Source organism: Trachurus japonicus, chromosome 12 (genome assembly GCF_045865225.1).
Source record: "Trachurus japonicus isolate A0001 chromosome 12, Traja_1.0".
Classification (NCBI taxonomy): domain Eukaryota; kingdom Metazoa; phylum Chordata; class Actinopteri; order Carangiformes; family Carangidae; genus Trachurus; species Trachurus japonicus.
The window spans coordinates 26,303,491-26,321,471 of record NC_140918.1 but is presented as its reverse complement, the minus strand read 5'-3'; the positions used below and the strand labels follow the sequence as shown (position 1 = coordinate 26,321,471).

Genomic DNA, 17,981 nt, shown 5'->3' with positions numbered 1-17,981 from the left:
CTTAACTTACAGGCATTATGTTTGTGTTGTGGTATTGGCTAACATTAGCATTAATAGCTGTTTACTTACCAGTCTTGGGAAGAGCTTGAGTCATTGTTGTGTTTACAGTACAAGTAGTTATAATACGTCCTCCAGGGCAGACTGGACACCACAGTGTTTCTGAAACATGACCATGTGGTCCAGGTGGTTGGTTTGCTAACACTGTCGCTATCAGTATAAGAGAAGAAGCAAAACAAAAGTGTTGCTTTCCACCTCTGGAGAGTAAATGAATGAAGTGTGATGCTGAACCAACATTTCTCCTAGACTGGTGGATAAGGAGCTGTTAATGCTAACGCTAGCTATGTGGCAATAACAAAACTTACAAGTTTTGTAAAGTCATGTCATGTAAAGATCATGAAAGCATTATACCTGAGGTGTGAAAAGACATTATACCACTATAAGGAACTGTAAAAACAATGGTGTTAAATTTAGTCTCACTGTTGACAACAAACAGCAACACGGATGAATAAGATAAGATGTCCACTTTGATTTTTGGATTAAATAATGTTGGTCTAAGAAAACACGATCAGCACCTTGATAACAGTGACACCTCTGAGTTCACTTGATGTACTAAAGTAGTGGAAGTACAATGAGATAATGTACAGTACTGGCCTGGTCACATACAGCCAATGGGACGACAGTAGCTGTGTCCTCATCCAGAACACATTGTTAAGATGTGAACTGGGACAGTCTGACTTTTATATACACAATGGGCAGGCTACATCAGAGGCCCTGAATACATAACAAAACTCAAACACAGAAAAAACACATTGTATATAAAAAGGATAAAAAACATACATTTTTAAATTATTCAATATAAGATAAATGTCTCTGTAAACAACATTGACTTCTCCTTGAAAGAAAAGACTGGGTGCCGTTGTGCCCTCTCAAATTCATAACGTGGAGTCACTCAACTTGAGAGATCAAATCCCCAAACAAAACAGGAAAAGCAAACGACGTCCTCAGATATTGGAGGATGTGTTCCAGGTGTCCTCTTAGTGTCCATGTTTCAAACAGAGGTTTGTGTCCTGGACCAGTGAGTCCTTTGGGACGGCACAGCTCTATACCACCTCTAGCTGAAACACACAGGTCCGATAGTGAAGCCAAACTGATGCGTGATGTTTCCGCCTCCCATTAGGGCCAAGTCTCTCAGAGGAAGCAGCTGGAGATCCTCAAACTCGAACACAGACTCTCGAGCTCCAGAATCCGTCTCCTCTCCAGGCTGATACACAGGAAACACAAAGCAGATGTTTTACATCTAAATGTTATGAATCATTACCAGGTTTGTAACTTATGAACATTTCCACGATCTGTTGATTCTTTTTTTTTAATGAATTCCTCATATGTTCTACATAATGTTTGAAAACATTAAATAACCCGGTGTGACACCTTCTCTGCTCTATTCATACATATAACAGAATTATATTTCCAGTGATGCTCGAGGATACATCCGTGACTATTTTTTAAAAATTTCCATAAATATGATGTCTAGGGTGGCTGTTGCTCAAGGGGTAAAAGTGGGTTATCCACTAATTGAAAGGTCAGTGGCTCCTCCAGTCTGTGTGTTACAGTATCCTTGGGCAAGATATTGAATCCAAATGGCTGTGATATATAAATGTGTGGAGTGTATATATAAAGTGCCTGAGTGGTGAGAAGATGAGAGTTATGCAAGAGCTGTCCATTTACCATTCAACCTCAAATTATCACAGCTGCAGGCCCTTCCACCCATTTTCATAACAACTACTGCTATTAATAAGAAGCTGATGATAATAATAATAATAATGATAAAGAACTGTTCTATTGACGTGTAGTAATTTTGTCACTATTTGACTTACTATTATATATTTGGACTTGAAGCTTTAGCTCGTTTCTGATATATTTTAGTTAAAATATGTTCTGCAGAAATGTGGAGAGGTGCTGTCAAAGCTTCTGTGATTAAAGAGTCAGAAGAGAGAGCTCATGTCTGTCAGTCAATACATGATCTATATATCCTCAACTCTCGCATCAGAGATTTAACATTAGTAGCTTGACTAGTGCTTTCTCAAAGCTTTGAAGAGTAAAGCTGCAAAAGGAAGTTCAGAGATTTTGTTTTTACCATGCAGTCTTGAATTTCTCCAAGGTAACTCTGCTTTTTCGTGTCAGTGAGAAACTTAATGTCTCTCTGTGTCTGGCCCAGTCTGTGTCCAGGGTGGCAGGAGAAGGTCACTTTCTGGACGGCAGTGGTACTGTGTAACCTCAGGAAACGCATCTGGACCACATTAGCACCTGGATAAGAAAACTGTGGAGAAGAATAGTAGTAGTTAATATATTATAAGTTCATGGTTACCGATCAACAACATCAACAACAACAATACAAAACAAATAGGTTCAAAAACTAATGAAATGAATAATGAACAAATTGTCATCACATTAATAAGACAAAAACAAAGCTGAGGTGAGAATCCTTGCAAACACGTAGACTATACGAGCTATATACTGTGATATGTTAGTTCCCAATTTTTTAGATCTTTCAGACTGCCCCCAAATGCCTACTTAAAGTATTAATCAGTGTTTATTTTGGTACAGTAGTTCTCTCCAGAGGGATCCACCCACCTGAAAGCCCTGCTCCAGCCTGCTGAGCCACTCAAAGGACTCTTCCTCAGAAAATTCCTCCAACCAAGCTTTCATAGGCAGCTGTGAGCAGAGGGGAAAAGGACACATTTTTAAATCTGAATGCAAGTCTCATTTCCATGTAAGAGACCTGTGAACATCAGTGATGCGCAGGCAGTGGCTGGTGAACTCTGGATTAGCATGCAGCTCAAGCACGATCCTGAGCTAAATTGGCTACATTAGAAAAAGATGCATCCACTTCACACAGCCCGTCAACAGTTCACATTATCTTGAGGTGAATGAGTCAATGTTCTCTGTGGTATTGACTGCATTACAGTGGAGAGGGTGAGAGGTGAATGTGTCTTGTGTTTTCATCCACACTGCAGCACAGAAAAGGAGAAGGGGAATGATAGCTTGTATTGGATATTCAGACGCCCTCTGAATGACTTTGAATGCCTCATTGCTCCTTCTCCACAGCAGGGGAATATCTTCATTTTTATTTCACAAAACTAAGAATTTGAGGTATTTTAACTGAGAAATACAGCAAATAGTTACTGAATTCCTAATAAAGCATGTACACACCTCTATGTAGCCTAATTAAAAATGGAATCATACATTTAGTAATAAATGTCACCACTTCCTGCCCATTATACATACACTCTACATTTATTCTATTTACAGACTTATTTGGTCTAATAATACATATAACACATTTAATGGATTGCTAAGTGAAAAGATGTGAGATCCTTCAAGCTCATTGTACTGGCACTTTTCTGGACAGTTTACAGTTTGCCTGATAGATTTGATCTTATCCATGATAAATATGATATCTATCTCTTATCTATGCTCCCTATGCCTTTGATTGACTTGTGGGTACTCCATTAGTTTGCTGTTTTTATTGTTTTGTTGTTTAAATTAGTTTTTCTGCAAACAGTTTGCAGCTAATCAAGCTAATCGGTGTATTGCTACTTAGCTTTAATACAGCAGTCTTGAAAACCACTAATGTATTGTTAGACTAAGTGAATATCATGTATTCTATTCTCTTTACTTCCACCCCTGTGGATCTATGTACTGTCTGTTTGCAAGATTAAATGCAGTGTTGCCCTTCCTAATGTGGATTCATCTTGGGCTTGTTTCTTTTCTTGGTATAAGCATGGAACACATTAAAATGTAAATGGTGAAACTAATCTGCTCCAGTCTTTTGGATTTCAGGACCTTTGGTCTTCTTGATGTAGATCATCTTTCCTGATATTAATCACTGTGTTTTATCTTATACAGTTTAAGGACCAAAATTTTATATTCATGGAAATTTGGTAGTGAGTCCTGACAACTGTAAGGTGGAATAGTGTTTGATTGTGGGTGTGCAGGCATTTCAATGTGTGTGTCAGGCAGCAGATCCCAAGAGTGACAGTGGCAATGCTGTCCAAAAGACCAAGAATAAGATTGAATTGAAGTCATTGCTGCAGATGTGTTAGTCAACACCGTGAACATGTGAGCTGACTGATAATGCATCGAGTTGAGATTCAGGTCGTACAACACAGCTGTGTGAGGTTAGTGGGCATGTCATTGATCCAGAGGTGCAATTTCCTGTGGCCCTTCTCTGGTGATATCTCTATACCTGAGAGTCTCGGGGGTGGAGGCAGGTCTGTTTTGATGTGGAGGTGAAGCTGCAGTAGGCCAGCAGAGCGTCAGCCGAGCTGCCCTGGTTGGGGTCGATGTAATAGATACCTGCAGAGAAAGGTCAGTGAAAGCTTAGTGACAGGGATCAAAGTACTGTACCCCGCCCTGACAGGACCTGAGCAGCCACTCCAACATACAGGGAGATTACAAATGTTCAAGTGTATTCAAAGCAGGTGAAAACTTTACATACAGTATTATTATGTAGGCAAATGTGGAGGAATATGATAAGTGGAGAGGATTGTTCTTGAAGGTCTCGGTCCAAAAATGTAACAATAAACTGTTGAAAGTTAGAAAAAGTGCAGGGATTCTTTGAATGTCTGATGTTTAATTAAGTGTAAAAATCTGCAGTAAGTAAAAAAGGTGCTGTGGTGCTCTAAGTATCCCACTGGTGTAATGTGTGCTGGATGTGCCGCTGCTGGGGTTGATGAGAATATTCACAAATAATAAAGCTGCTTACTCTTTAAGAATGGAGTTTATCACTATCAATGTCTAGACATATTTAGGGGAGGTAAGGCCACAGTTGTTACCAGGTGGATTTATTGTGTCAGACAAGTAATTTCCACAATAAAATCAAGTGTGGATTGGTGTTACTGTATCTGATTGTCTCTGGAACTGACCGCTGCTGTATTCAGGGTGGCAGAGCCAGAGCTCCAGGCAGCTGGTGGCAGGATGCTCCTTGCTGCCGTCAGGAGGATCCACCAGCAGCCGGAGCTCCTGCTGCAGGGAATCCAGCAGAGTCTGGATCAGGGGATAGTTGGGCTTATCGGCCACATACATCAGGTCCTGGACACACAGACAGAAACACACAAGTGTTTTCATTTCATGTTTTATGAGAGAATGTTTGTGTCTTTTTGACTTGGATGGAAAACTGCAATGCATATAACTAACTCGCCTTGAGTTGAGTCAAAGTCATGTTAAGTGACTGTCCTGGAGGTCCGGGGATGCCAGGTGGACCCTACAACACAAGGTTACACCACCAAAGGAGGAATCCATAAGATGTAATAACATCGATTTAGATATTCAAACACAGGATGTACATTTTCACAGTTTTTCAATATAATGTTCAACAAATGACATTCAAAATAATGATGTCACTATGAAAAGAAAGAAAGAAAATGAAACAGAAGCTGGTCAAAATTTAATTTCAGCAAACAACCAGACACATGAGAAGTGTGATCACTGTGCTCATATTTAATTGAAATAATTTCTAGGAATTTATGTGTTGTGTTTTGAAAGAGGTTTACAGCAACTTGATAACATAAAATATGAATTTCCAACCCTTCTGTGTTGCCTGACTGCTATAAACTCACCGGGAGGCCCCTCCTGCCAGGCAGACCAGGCAAACCTTGGTATCCTTTCAAACCCTGCAGAGAGGAGAGTGTGAGATGACCATGTGATTCTGCACAGTGATGCCACACTATATGAAAATACTGATATGAAAATAAAAACTCCTGCAAAATCCCATTACAGTCCAACACCGACTCCACAGTGTGACAGCTTCATGATTATATGTGCTATCAACATAAGCCAGAATGATGTTGATGTAAAAAAAAAAAAAAAAAAGCCACAGAAGTGTTTGCTCCAGATAACACACAGAGAGCTGAAGTGGAGGGACAAGAGAAGTTGAGGATTTCATACCTTTAATCCAAACAAACCCTGCAACAGAGAGAACAGCACAAGAAAAGGGCATTAGCATGATTTTTCAACACAACGTGCATTCATCAACAAAGAGCTTCCGAGTCCTTTTATCTACTGCATTACGAACCCATCAGCCACGGCTACACACATTTTATAACCCAAGTCAATGGATTCTTTTCCCGCAGGACACAGTGGGTTGAACACAGTCATAATGTGTTGCTGAACTGTGAAAGATTCAAGAGACTGGCAGATGATTAGTTGGCTGACAGATAGCAGTTGCTACTTTACAGGAATGACTGGGTTTTGTTATAAAACAATAACACTGCCATCACATGTTCCATTTCTCTGCCGTCTCCATTTTTCAAACACAATCTAGAAGCAAGTATAGAGATGATCTGCTGATTTTAAAATACTGAATATCCCAGAAAAACAAAAAGGTTCTGCATGAATAAATGCTGTGTATCCAGAGGGCATTACACAGCTGCAGAGGTTTTTCCAATGAAAGTAACAATATAAAAACCAAATTGAGAAGCAAACTACTGGTTACAAACAAATGAAAACAGATACGACAGGTGGCTACAATAACAATGTAAAATAAACAAGTCTGTGAACATGTACGGTATGCTGTTTTACAAAGTGGATGAAAACCTACAGGCAGTCCTGGCATCCCTGGTGTTCCCCTCCGCCCTGGAAAACCAATACTCCCCTTAAATAAGAAAAAAGAGGAGCAGAACATCACAGCATATTAATGTCTACTAAAAACTCCGGCCTCTAATCACAAATCTGGAAAAGAAACGGGCAGAATACAAACTTTACACTGCGTACCTGCTCTCCCTTTGGGCCCAGTGGACCTGGCAACCCATCAGGACCACGAATTCCCTGAAAAACAAACAGCAAGAATGACACAATGGGCAGACTTGATTATTAGCATAACTAACACCACTGATGTGGCCATATAAGGCTTCCTCTTCCACTCTCTTTATGGGACTGTTTCAACCAGAGATATCACACAAGAGTGAAGTAATCTTCACAGCCTCAAATCTGCTGTCAGAAATCAGAACATACACAACACATTTATCAGAGTCAGTAGTTAACATACATCTCTCACTAATGTGTGATTGAAGCAGTGCTGCACTGTGATAGAAGATGTAACTAACTGGATGAGGGGAGAGAGAGAGAGAGCTGCTGAAACCTTAGCCAGCTTTTTGGGTTTATTGTAATTTGAGAGAAAAAAGTTTGTTCTTGCCTCCGTCTGATCCAAAGCTGTTTTAAAACAACTATTTTCTGACTTTCTAACAATGTTCTTGAATAGGATGAATTATTATCATTAAGATGGAGGTTTCTGTACTACCTAAATGTGTTTATCTTTATAACATTTCTGTCATGTCCTCCTTCTGTGACAATATATTTCATCATTATGCCTCTTATCTGTGCAAACAGGTTTTCCAGCATCTTCAAGGTGCACTCTCAAAAGCTCATCGCTGAAGATGACCTTCTTGTTTTCTTGGTCTGTAATAGCAGGGCTAGGATTTTCTGGGAATGTGTTCCAGCTGTGGCAGGGAAGGGCAGGACCCTGTATCCCCCCCAGCCTGAACACGGTGCCAATTATTGTTGCTATTCTATTCCATACAGATACGAATATATCTATTAAACAACTGAAGGGTGATGTTTATTGTTACTTCTATCTGCTTGTCAAGAGCAGAGCCATCACTGTCTTCATAATACAAGAGGTTATAATATGCTGTCAGAGCAGCCATGTGTTCAGGGCAGGCTGGAGGATACAGTGATGTGCTGTCAGAAAGCAAAGAGAGCTGGTTTAAACTTATGCTCCTATATGAGGTCAGGTAAGATTCTGTCTACTAGTGTAATGGAGGTCTGTGGGTATAGCCACAGTCACGAGGTACCAGTGAGGAGAAGTGACAACGTGTGGCGGTTAGCGGTACTGAAGTTAAACTCACTCGTCCATAAAAGACGTGCAAACCCACTTGCCAAGAAACTGTTAGCATCGTCGCCCGCGGTGCAGGAGACCCTGGTTCAAAACCCACTCAGGACAGGCCAGACAACATCGGTCAGACTAGTAAGGATCCCTTCATTAACAATCAATGTGCAACTTTTTTCATCATCTGCAAATTACAAATCTCTTGTCAATATGGTGTGCAAAGAGCAACAGCTTGTCCAACTATGACCTTAAGACTAGAATCTCTCTCTCTAAACATTTAATCTCACAGTTTGTCTGCCTATTTTCTCAGGCACATTAAAAGGGACTGGATTAAAGAAACTGATTAGGAGATTTTGGATGAGTTGTGGGAGAAAGGGTTTAGATGGGATCAATGCATGTTCTATTAATGCTAGACTTCAGCTTAATCACTTTAAAGTCAGCCATTGTCTGCACTTCATCACAACCACAGTGAATGGTTAGAGGTTCTCCCTCTATCTCTGCTACCTGCCCTGATAAGTGGAAGTGAGGTGACAGGACCCTAGGTCTTCGTCTCTGGTCATTTCCCAGGCTCAAGAGTTTTTTGGACGATCCTTTTCATCTGCACAGCGACATGTAGGGCAGACAGTTAATCCCTGACTGTCTCTGGGTGATAATGGGTTGACCCCACTCCACTCCCCCACCTGCATTTCAACAAGCCATCAGGTTTGGTACAGTATGGTCACAGCAAAAAGCCTTATCCAGAGAGTGTGTTTTTTTCCCCAGTGTGCCGGATAACAGTAAATAAATCATGGGGACATCTCACACCATTTACTGTTTAATGGTCCTGTTCCTATCCCAGCACAGTGACTGTGTAAAAGATGACCCAACAAAACCTGGTACAACTTCATCCCTTCAAAATAACTAAAAACATTCTCGGCTCATCGGTCACACAAGCAAAATAATAGGCACAACCCACTCTCCTCTGTAGGAAATGACAGAAATACATTAAATATCTGTGTAACTCATATTACTGTTTACATACAACATGTCATGAGGAGGTCGGGGGCATAAAATATAATCCTAAATGTCAGCCATACAGTGTCTCTTTGTCTCTTCCTTATTTTCCCGCACTGCCCTTTCTCAGAATAAGGCTATATATATACTGTATATAAACTAAGAGAGAAAGAAGTGATTAACCTTCTTGGACACACATTCAATACTTGTCAAAATGATGAAGATGTTTGTAATGCAGGGTGTTTGTATATTTGCATGTGTTCTCTCAGGGCCACTGTATCCTCTCCTTTCCTACAGTTGTTGATAAAGTGATGTCATGAACATTGGCTGCTACTTTATCATCACACCCACAGCCCACCCAGAGCTACCACATTAACTATCAGTGTTATTATTATTTGATTTTGCAGACTTTATGTTTATCTCCTTATTAACACAATACACCTTGGCAGCTCCTACCTTCATGCCATCACCTCCAGGTGGTCCTGGCAGCCCCATGTCTCCTTTCTCACCCTGGGGAGGCAGATAACGCAGTTTAATCTCCACAATAACAAACTGTTCAAATCTGCTGAAACCAAACTAAACCCAGAGGGAACAAACACATTTTATGAGCTGAGGCAGCTTTCAGTAACGCCATTTTTTATTTCTGCTTATTAACCCCATCAGTTGTAACCCTGCCTTGCGAGTTGCTATGACAATCAGAGCAACATTAAAGCTTGACATTTAATTATGAGCGGCGACGACCGTCTGACGGGGGGGGGGGGGTGGCAAAAAAAACACTGCATATCTACAAAATCAGGCAGGTGCCAAGTAGCCTACTCATTTTAATGTAACAATTGCCGATGAGTTAAACTTGAAGGGAAACAACATTTTTGGAAATATTTACAAATCAGGGATTGTGTAAAATCTCGAATTAGTAACTCCTCAGAGAATTCTATTATGGACTATATGAATATGCCACTGGAACGCTGTACAGCTTCACAAAATTATAAATCAACAAATTTTTCAGTAAGTGAGGAGTGCACTAATGTGAAGTTGCTATGGCAGAGGGACCTGAGGACAAATATTGCTCAGGAGAAATGGCTGGATATGTTGGCAGGCTGTGGGAAGTATGTAAAAGAGGCGCGAGGGAAGTTCACACAGTAGATTATACACAGATATTACCACACTCCTGTGAGATTACATAGAATGAAATTGTTGAATGACAATAAGTGTTGTAAATGTAAAACAGGACTGGGAACTTTTTTGTACTGTATATGGGAGTGTACATTAGTGGCTCCATTCTGGGTAGAAGTTGTGGACTTCCTGAGTGAATGGTGTGGTTCAGCAGTCCCCTTGACTCCTGTTATGTGTCTTCTAGGGGACAGGTCTCAGTTACCAGATATATCTAAAGGAACATTTTCTGTTATCATGGTGGGCCTGATTACAGCTTCCAGAGTGATTCTAAGACATTGGAAGAAGGCTGTGTCTCCTAATCTGAGGGAGTGGCTGGGTGCAATGGTGGAGACAGCATCCTATGAAGCTATGCTCTGTAGGTTGAAAGGCAAAGAGGAAGACAGGATGAGCTCTTGGGAACTTTTTTGGAGTTACACAAAGCAGACCAGAGACTAAATGCAGCACCTTGTATCATTTATTTGGTGGATTCGGTTTCTTCTCATGTGGATTCCTTATGTGTCATATTTGTTTGGATTTCATAATCTCTCCTTTTTGTATGTGAGAGGATGTGATCACCAAAACACACAAAAGAAAACATGTGCATCTTGAACCTGTACTTATTTGTATGTTTCTTAAAAGTTCAATAAAAATTTAAATGACAAAAAAAACAAAACAATTGCAGATGAGAACCGTGTCAAAAAGGAAAAAAGGAAGAAAAAAAACAAAACAATCGATCACAGACTTCATGATCGATTACCATGGCAACGAACAAAGCTTCGAAGCTTTGATTTTTTTTGGTCAGCCCTATATCACATATTTAGTATTTGCCTCTTATTGATTGATTTTTATCTTCATTTTACTGTTTTTCTATTCTTTTTTCCATTAATTCTTCTCAAATGCAATTGTCTTTAATGTTTGTATGTGGTCATGCAAATGTTATGCAATGAAGGATCTTTTGTTGGTTCTCAAATTAATTCCGTTTTAAATCTCCTGGGGATGTGTATGTACGTATGTATATGTAATGGTATCACACAGTATGATTCAGTGCTTGATGGAAACTGGAATAAACTACATTTACATTTGAAGTTAATGTGTCTTTCAGAGGAAGGGATTATGGTAGAAATGGAAGCAACATTGTGTTGTAATGAATCTAAATCACTATTATTATTTCAGGAGAAATCAAATTAACCTGGGTCAGTTTCAACTGATTGAATCCAGTAAGATCAGGCTGAGGTGTCAGTGAATGGAAACATTTCAATGAATCTGTGTGATGTTGTTTTTATTCTTGTTTACCTCTTTTCCCTTTTCACCTTGATCCCCTGACTCTCCACGTAACCCAGGGATTCCCTTGGAGAGAGAAAATAAATACATGTATCAAGTACAGCTCAATTCACAGTCTGATAAAATGCATTTTAACTGTGAAATTCATTGCTTTGTTGATGTCTTCTCTCTAAATCACTGAGGGAGACAGACTGCTGCACGGACAATGTCAGGCTAATGTGTGGATATGTTCAGCTATGACATGAAAACAGATGAAGTGATGTTAAGTGAGTAAATAAATTGACTTACGATGAGACCCGGCCACCCAGAGACGCCTCCCAGTCCCGTGTCTCCCTTTTCGCCCTGAACAACCGAAACACAATCTACTGTTGACTCATACATCATAATTACACTGAGTGTACACAAAGCCTGAGGTGCCATTTCCATATATCCCACCTTTGGTCCTCTGTCTCCCCTGGTCCCCCTGACTCCAGCCTTCCCTCGTTTCCCCTGGGGATGAGTTTGCCATGTTTTTCAATGAGGCAATCAAAAGCAAGACACACACACATATACGAAACAACCTAATATTTAATGTATGAATCGGTTCATGTCTTTCAGGATGACTTCTTTCTGGCCACCTCCCTTTATTATCCCATGTACATGAAGACATGACGACAAATGTCTATATGAAAATTCCTGTATTCAACACTAAATGAAAGCTTTTCTCCACAAATTTGGATTTTAATAGTAGATTCATCACCGCTGTGGATTTCCTGCAACGCTGACTTTCATTATTTAGAAAGGCATTGCACCTGCAGAAATCTCTTACCCTCCTGCCTACATGACCAGTCCTCCCCTGTGCTCCTTTGCTGCCATCCTCTCCCTGCAGGAGTAAAACAAAAACTCATCAGTATCTGTAGCATCTCTAAATGCAAAGTGGGATTTTCAGCACCTGCAGTCATTTCTGTGTCATTTCTGTCTTTCATAATCTGCCATTAAATCAACAAAACGTGTGCAAAATTAGTTAGGGGTATGTTGAGTGCTACAAAGTCGGCATAGGCCCCACCTCACCTCATGCACGATGAGGTGGGGGCAGGATTTAAGGACATAGTAAATGCTTATTCACGATCCAAATATAAAGCTACAAGCACCAAGGGGTTAGCATGTCTTAGCATTATGGCTGGAAACACTTTACCTTCTCCCCTTTCATGCCTTGTTTCCCCTCAGGTCCTGGTCTTCCTTTGACTCCCTGCACAGGAATAATAGTTTTTTTTTCTTCTAATTATTTCTCTGTCTAGAACATTTGTTTTCAGACAGACATTACAAAGACATCCTTACAATATTAATGTTTTGTGTGGTTTACTGTTAAAAATTAATCACCAGCAAACAACTGCTGCAGCAGCAAAAAATGCAATGTCATCATCTGCGCTATACTGTACACATCTGCATACTTACAGGAGCCCCTGTGGGTCCTGGTGGCCCCTGGGGTCCCATCTCTCCAGGAGGCCCCTGAAAAAGAAATGGAAGAAACACAACTCAAGTAGTTGTAGAGGGGAAACAGCAGCCCTCAGCAGTGGTTATCAACATCAAACAAAGAGCTGATGTTGCTTGATAGTGGTTGAGTTTTCACCTCAAGTCCAGGGAGAGCTGGAGGACCTTGGACTCCTGGCAGACCGTCCTCACCCTGCACAGGTAATCAATATCATTGAGGTAGATTTATAGATAAATGCACACAGCTCTCTGTTTTTTCAATTAATGTATTCTTCAAGAAGGCACAGTCGGTGTGCACAGAGGCCATATTGTGTTTATTTATCACTGTCATATAGCGGGTACAAGAAGTCCACACTAACCTGCTCCCCTGGTGGGCCTGGAGCTCCTGGCTCTCCCTTCAGTCCCTGTAGCCCGGGTTCCCCTTTAGCTCCCTGGTCTCCCTGTGGCCCAACCTGTCCCACTGGACCCTATAATGTTGCAAAGGATACAAATTACAACACAATATTAAGTTGTCAGTTTTTAATTCCCTGTTAAAAACTAACTGGGGCAGCTCCGGGGACAGCTCCAGCCAGGGATAGGCCACAAAAAACAGTACTGTTCACATGGATGTCTGATCACCCAACATAAAAGGTGTAGTCCTCCCATGGACACTTAATAAAGTTTGCTGTTGCAGAATAAAAGAAAACACATAATCGTAGAAATGTTGTCCCCTGGACAAAATTTTAAAAGTTCAGTCTATGTGAACTGTGAAAATAACAGATTAAATATTGATGGAAAACAAACCAAACACAGTGAACCATGTCCTGACACAGGAACACTTACAGGTGGCCCCAGCTTCCCCATGTCTCCTCTGACACCACGTGCGCCATTTATTCCCTATGAAGGAGATAAAGACAGAGCAAAATGGATGGATGGATGGATGGATGGATGGATGGATGGATGGATGGATGGATGGATGGATGGATGGATGGATGGATGGATGGATGGATGGATGGATTTTCACATGCACTCTCCATATAGTATTGTACAACATGGAATCAGAGTTTACCTTAGGGCCCCTCGATCCGGGAGGTCCAGTAATTCCAAAGAGTCCAGACTCTCCCTGGAAAGATTAATGAAAATCTTTATTGTTGCTCTTGGATATTTCTTCTAGTTTAACTGATTGGATTCAAGTGAAGCTCATCAGGAGGAGAACAGTATGTGACAGGGGCAGGGTTCAAGTCCTCTCAATCAGGTGGTAACTGAGGACCAGCTCCTCACTCCCCGTCATCAGCAGCTGTAACGCTGACAACCTCAAACAACCTCACTCAAACTCTCAGCGAGTAACTCTAAGCTCAAAGTGATATTTAACATGGATTTCTCAAGGAAGTGAAAATCTCCTTCATTTTCTACTTCACCCAGGACTGAAACAGACTGTGCAGACTGGGTTACAATAACAGAACAACAGGGACATTTTCCATTGGCTTTGTTTTGTCTCAAACATCATGACTGATGATTAGACATTTATGTTACTTAAATTGCCATCAATGGAGTCAACAACAAATGAAGCTAAGCGAAAGTTCAGACAGGAAGACTATCCCCCAATTCCAATCCGCCCCCTAAAGACTCAAGCCCTGACCCCTCACTGACTAAAGTGACGTCAGCTCTAAGTGACAGAGTGTGAGAGTCTGTGAGGGTCCAGATGCTGTAAACATGAATGGAACAGCACTTACCCACTCTCACGACACGTTACCTTGACAACAAAATGTTTTTAACTCTGCCCTTGGACCGATAAATTTACTGTACTTTCAATACGCACAAGGTGTGCGAGGGAGGCGGACTCAAAACAAAATATTACTGGATCAGATCTGATCAAATCATCATCAATAATCACAAACTGCACATTAACACTGACAGTAAACTTACTCTTTTCTTTTTATTTATTCCTTTTTTTTGGCTCCTGTCCATTAACAATAAAGAGACTGGCGGAGCTCTCTCTGTCCACTTGTGTTAATTTCTTTTTTTTTTAACACTTGCGTTCCGACGGCATCCCATGTGTTATGGTTTGACTTCACAACGCTATGAACTGTGGGTAATTCCCCTACCCAAAGTCAGCATCGGTGCTGACTTACGGTAAGGGGGCATTAAGGGCTCATTCACTGACTCACTGACTTGATGATCTGACAACGGAACAGCCCTCACACACTCACGGACTTCCCGTGAACGCGCCTCTAAGTCAGTGAGTCCGTGAGGGGTCGGATTGGAATTGGGCCGAAGACTATCTCTTTAAGCACGCCTCAAAGCCCTTTCCCTGTTTTCCTGCTATCCTCTCGCTCCACCCTCATTCTCATAATTCAGCCAATCACAGTCTGCCATCCTCTTTCCCTTCCACCAATCAGTCATTAGCGTCAAATTTAAAAGTTCTCTCTCTCTCCTGTCATCCAGCCGTCATTCCTGCAAAACTCTCAGCCCACCTCCACCCCGGCACCACCTCCATCAAGATACAGACTGTCTTAACCTGGATCTTCAACCGAGAAGTTCCCTCATCAGGCGACTTCAAGCTTCCCTACCACCACCAGTGTCTAGGCCCGGGGGGGATATAACTACTTCAGATGCAAGCTTCTCATCCCCAGATCAGTTTACTCAGCTGGTCTGCACCCGTGGTCTAAGCGCCAAAGTCTATTTCGTGCACAATAAATGTCATTTCATCTTCATCCTCAAACCTGGCTGTCTTGTCGTAAATGGTCTATCCTGATTGAAATGGAGTTAACTGGTTAACTTATGTTCAGGAGCAGGGCCAGGCCTCAACCACACCTCCTTTTTCTCTTTTTTTTATTAGGTGCTACGGTTACCGGACAGGTGGGGAAAAAACACAACATAGAGGGACATAGAAAACAACTTATTAAAAGGATTGACAAGACAACTGAGACAAAATAACAAAGACATGGGCTGTGACGTTAGTGGTGCTGTACATACGTATATTGTGGTGGAAGGTACATAATGTATGTGAGTATGTGTGTGTGTTGTTCTGTGTGCACCTGAGGTTAAACTGGAATGATTGAATAAAGCTAGAAAAAAAAATAAAGAAGGGTGGAAGCAAAAATAAACAAGAGGGGGGGGGGGTAGGTAAAATAAAGGGTAGAATAAAAAAATAAAAAAATAAAAATAAGATAAAAGGAAGAAATAAATAATAATAATTTAAAAAGTAAAATAATAATAATAATAATAATAATAATAATAATAATAGGAGAAGGGCCACGCCTCAACCACACCTCTAATCACTAGTGAAGCCTACAAATACCTGGTCAACCCCTTCTTCCTCCGTTTGCCTCAGATTTCTCGGCTCCCTCTCCCTTCTTCTCATCCCTCCATCCTTCCCCCCCTTCCCCCATCCTTCTCTATTTAACCAGCACATCTCCTTCCTGGGTACATGTACTGTCTGGGGGGCATGAATCCAGTTCGGACGGAACCCCCACTCTGAGTCTCCAGTACCAGCAGCGCAGATCCGCCCTTCACCTTTACCACTCTGTACAATATTAATTCATTTCATCCATTAAAACGGCACATGTTGTGGTGTGGTCCTTGATAGTGAATAAACACTATTTTAAAACTCTGAGTGCATGTCAGCAACTTGTTTTTTTTTTCTTTACCTTCTGTCCTGGAGGTCCATTTGGTGCCACAGGTCCACGAGAGCCTGGGATTCCCTACAAACACACCACACACAGAACTAAATCAATGGTCTGAATATCTGTAGAGACAGGACTAAAGATTTGTGACAAACATTTGTGTCATATGGATCAATAAATGTCAATCACAGTGGTGAACTGTTGAGTAAAGGTTAAATGCTACATCCTGCAACAAACTCACCTTTAACCCTCTCAGGCCTCCAGGTCCTACTTCACCCATCAATCCCGGTTCACCCTGTTCAACACAAATGAAACTCTTTCAGTTGATTTTTTTTTCAGTTCAGTTTTTTTTTTTTTTTCTGTGTGTAAAGCACTTTGTGTGTTGCATTCCCATGTATGAAAGGTGCTCTATAAATAAAGATTGATTGATTGATTTGATTGATCATCCTCAATCTCATTCACTAGTTTCATACTTCACTTTCACTTATTTTCTTCTCATTCCATTACAGGGAAACTAAACATAAGATAACATTTCTATTTTTAATCCATACATTTTTAAAAATCATTTGGTCTAACAAAACTCTTCTCCTATTTGAGGGGAATTGCATAGTCACTACAGAGAAAAGTCCTGCATTTGTAATATTCTTCTTGTAGACATTATATCATCAAAACTTTTAAAGGACAAATATCACCACTATAGTCTCTCAATTCCTTCTTGGGGGTGTGTTCAGGTTTCATTCAAATATGACAAAAATATAATATAACTGCCACACATCCATGAGGGGTAAAAATGCTCACCATCAGTCCAATGTGGCCCTTCTCTCCCTTAGGACCCCTTTCTCCATTTTCTCCGAGGGCTCCCCAGGGGCCTTCACGACCAGACAGACCTAGAGGTCCCACCTCACCCTGTGGACAGAAAGCACCTGTGAACAGGGTGAACGCTCTCATAGTTTTACCTCTAACAAACTAAAGTACAGTAGTAGTGATGCTTACTGTACCTTCTCCCCTTTGGGACCAGGATCTCCAGCCTCACCAGGAGGCCCAGCATCTCCCTGTAGAGGAGGAGTTCATTAGGCCGGGGATGAGTAATTGTCTATGCACAAGCAATGCATTTATTTGGTGTGGTATTAGTAGGTGTGCATGGTAAGGCTGAGCCTGCCTGAGCTGGATCAGTATGGATCAGTCAAGATAGAATCCTAACAACAGCCGCCAGCTGGTTCGTGTCAGACTTTGGGACAAGCACATCACAGATCAAACACCTTGTTTAACTGGTGTTATTTTGTAATTACTAATGCACAGTGAGATCAGTCACAAGCATGTGTATGTGTTGCCATTCATCAGTAAACAGAATATTTTAAGGCCTTGGTCTTTGTATTCTCTCATAGACTGTTGACTGAAGACTGATTTTTTAAAAGTATATTTTAAGGCTTTTTATGCCTTTATTGGATAGTACAGTTTAGAGAGAGGGGGGATGACTTGCAGTAAAGGGCCGCCCGAGGACAGTAGCCTCTACATATGGGGCGCCTGCTCAACCCACTGCGCCACTCTGCGCCCCCTGATTTATTTTAGGAAAATGAATTGTTTGGATTGTTTGA

At 41.1% G+C, this 17,981-nt stretch overlaps 1 protein-coding gene across 1 annotated transcript in view; it reads right to left on the bottom strand.

The window, feature by feature from the left end:
* Positions 1 to 384: 384 nt before the first annotated feature.
* The window catches only part of LOC146977625 (uncharacterized), a 119,238-nt gene continuing 101,641 nt past the window's right edge, over positions 385 to 17,981 (bottom strand). Inside the window, exons 44-68 of the mRNA XM_085793972.1 lie at positions 17,385 to 17,438; positions 17,185 to 17,292; positions 16,628 to 16,681; positions 16,411 to 16,464; positions 13,830 to 13,883; positions 13,604 to 13,657; positions 13,141 to 13,248; positions 12,921 to 12,974; positions 12,746 to 12,799; positions 12,486 to 12,539; positions 12,120 to 12,173; positions 11,747 to 11,800; positions 11,600 to 11,653; positions 11,324 to 11,377; positions 9,335 to 9,388; positions 6,772 to 6,825; positions 6,599 to 6,652; positions 5,947 to 5,964; positions 5,619 to 5,672; positions 5,201 to 5,263; positions 4,926 to 5,091; positions 4,247 to 4,356; positions 2,632 to 2,712; positions 2,135 to 2,317; positions 385 to 1,261 (exon numbers count right to left, since the gene is read on the bottom strand). Of these exons, the coding sequence (XP_085650098.1) occupies positions 1,112 to 1,261; positions 2,135 to 2,317; positions 2,632 to 2,712; positions 4,247 to 4,356; positions 4,926 to 5,091; positions 5,201 to 5,263; positions 5,619 to 5,672; positions 5,947 to 5,964; positions 6,599 to 6,652; positions 6,772 to 6,825; positions 9,335 to 9,388; positions 11,324 to 11,377; positions 11,600 to 11,653; positions 11,747 to 11,800; positions 12,120 to 12,173; positions 12,486 to 12,539; positions 12,746 to 12,799; positions 12,921 to 12,974; positions 13,141 to 13,248; positions 13,604 to 13,657; positions 13,830 to 13,883; positions 16,411 to 16,464; positions 16,628 to 16,681; positions 17,185 to 17,292; positions 17,385 to 17,438 (1,851 nt within the window). The 3' untranslated portion in view covers positions 385 to 1,111. The remainder of the gene's footprint in view (positions 1,262 to 2,134; positions 2,318 to 2,631; positions 2,713 to 4,246; positions 4,357 to 4,925; positions 5,092 to 5,200; positions 5,264 to 5,618; positions 5,673 to 5,946; positions 5,965 to 6,598; positions 6,653 to 6,771; positions 6,826 to 9,334; positions 9,389 to 11,323; positions 11,378 to 11,599; positions 11,654 to 11,746; positions 11,801 to 12,119; positions 12,174 to 12,485; positions 12,540 to 12,745; positions 12,800 to 12,920; positions 12,975 to 13,140; positions 13,249 to 13,603; positions 13,658 to 13,829; positions 13,884 to 16,410; positions 16,465 to 16,627; positions 16,682 to 17,184; positions 17,293 to 17,384; positions 17,439 to 17,981) is intronic.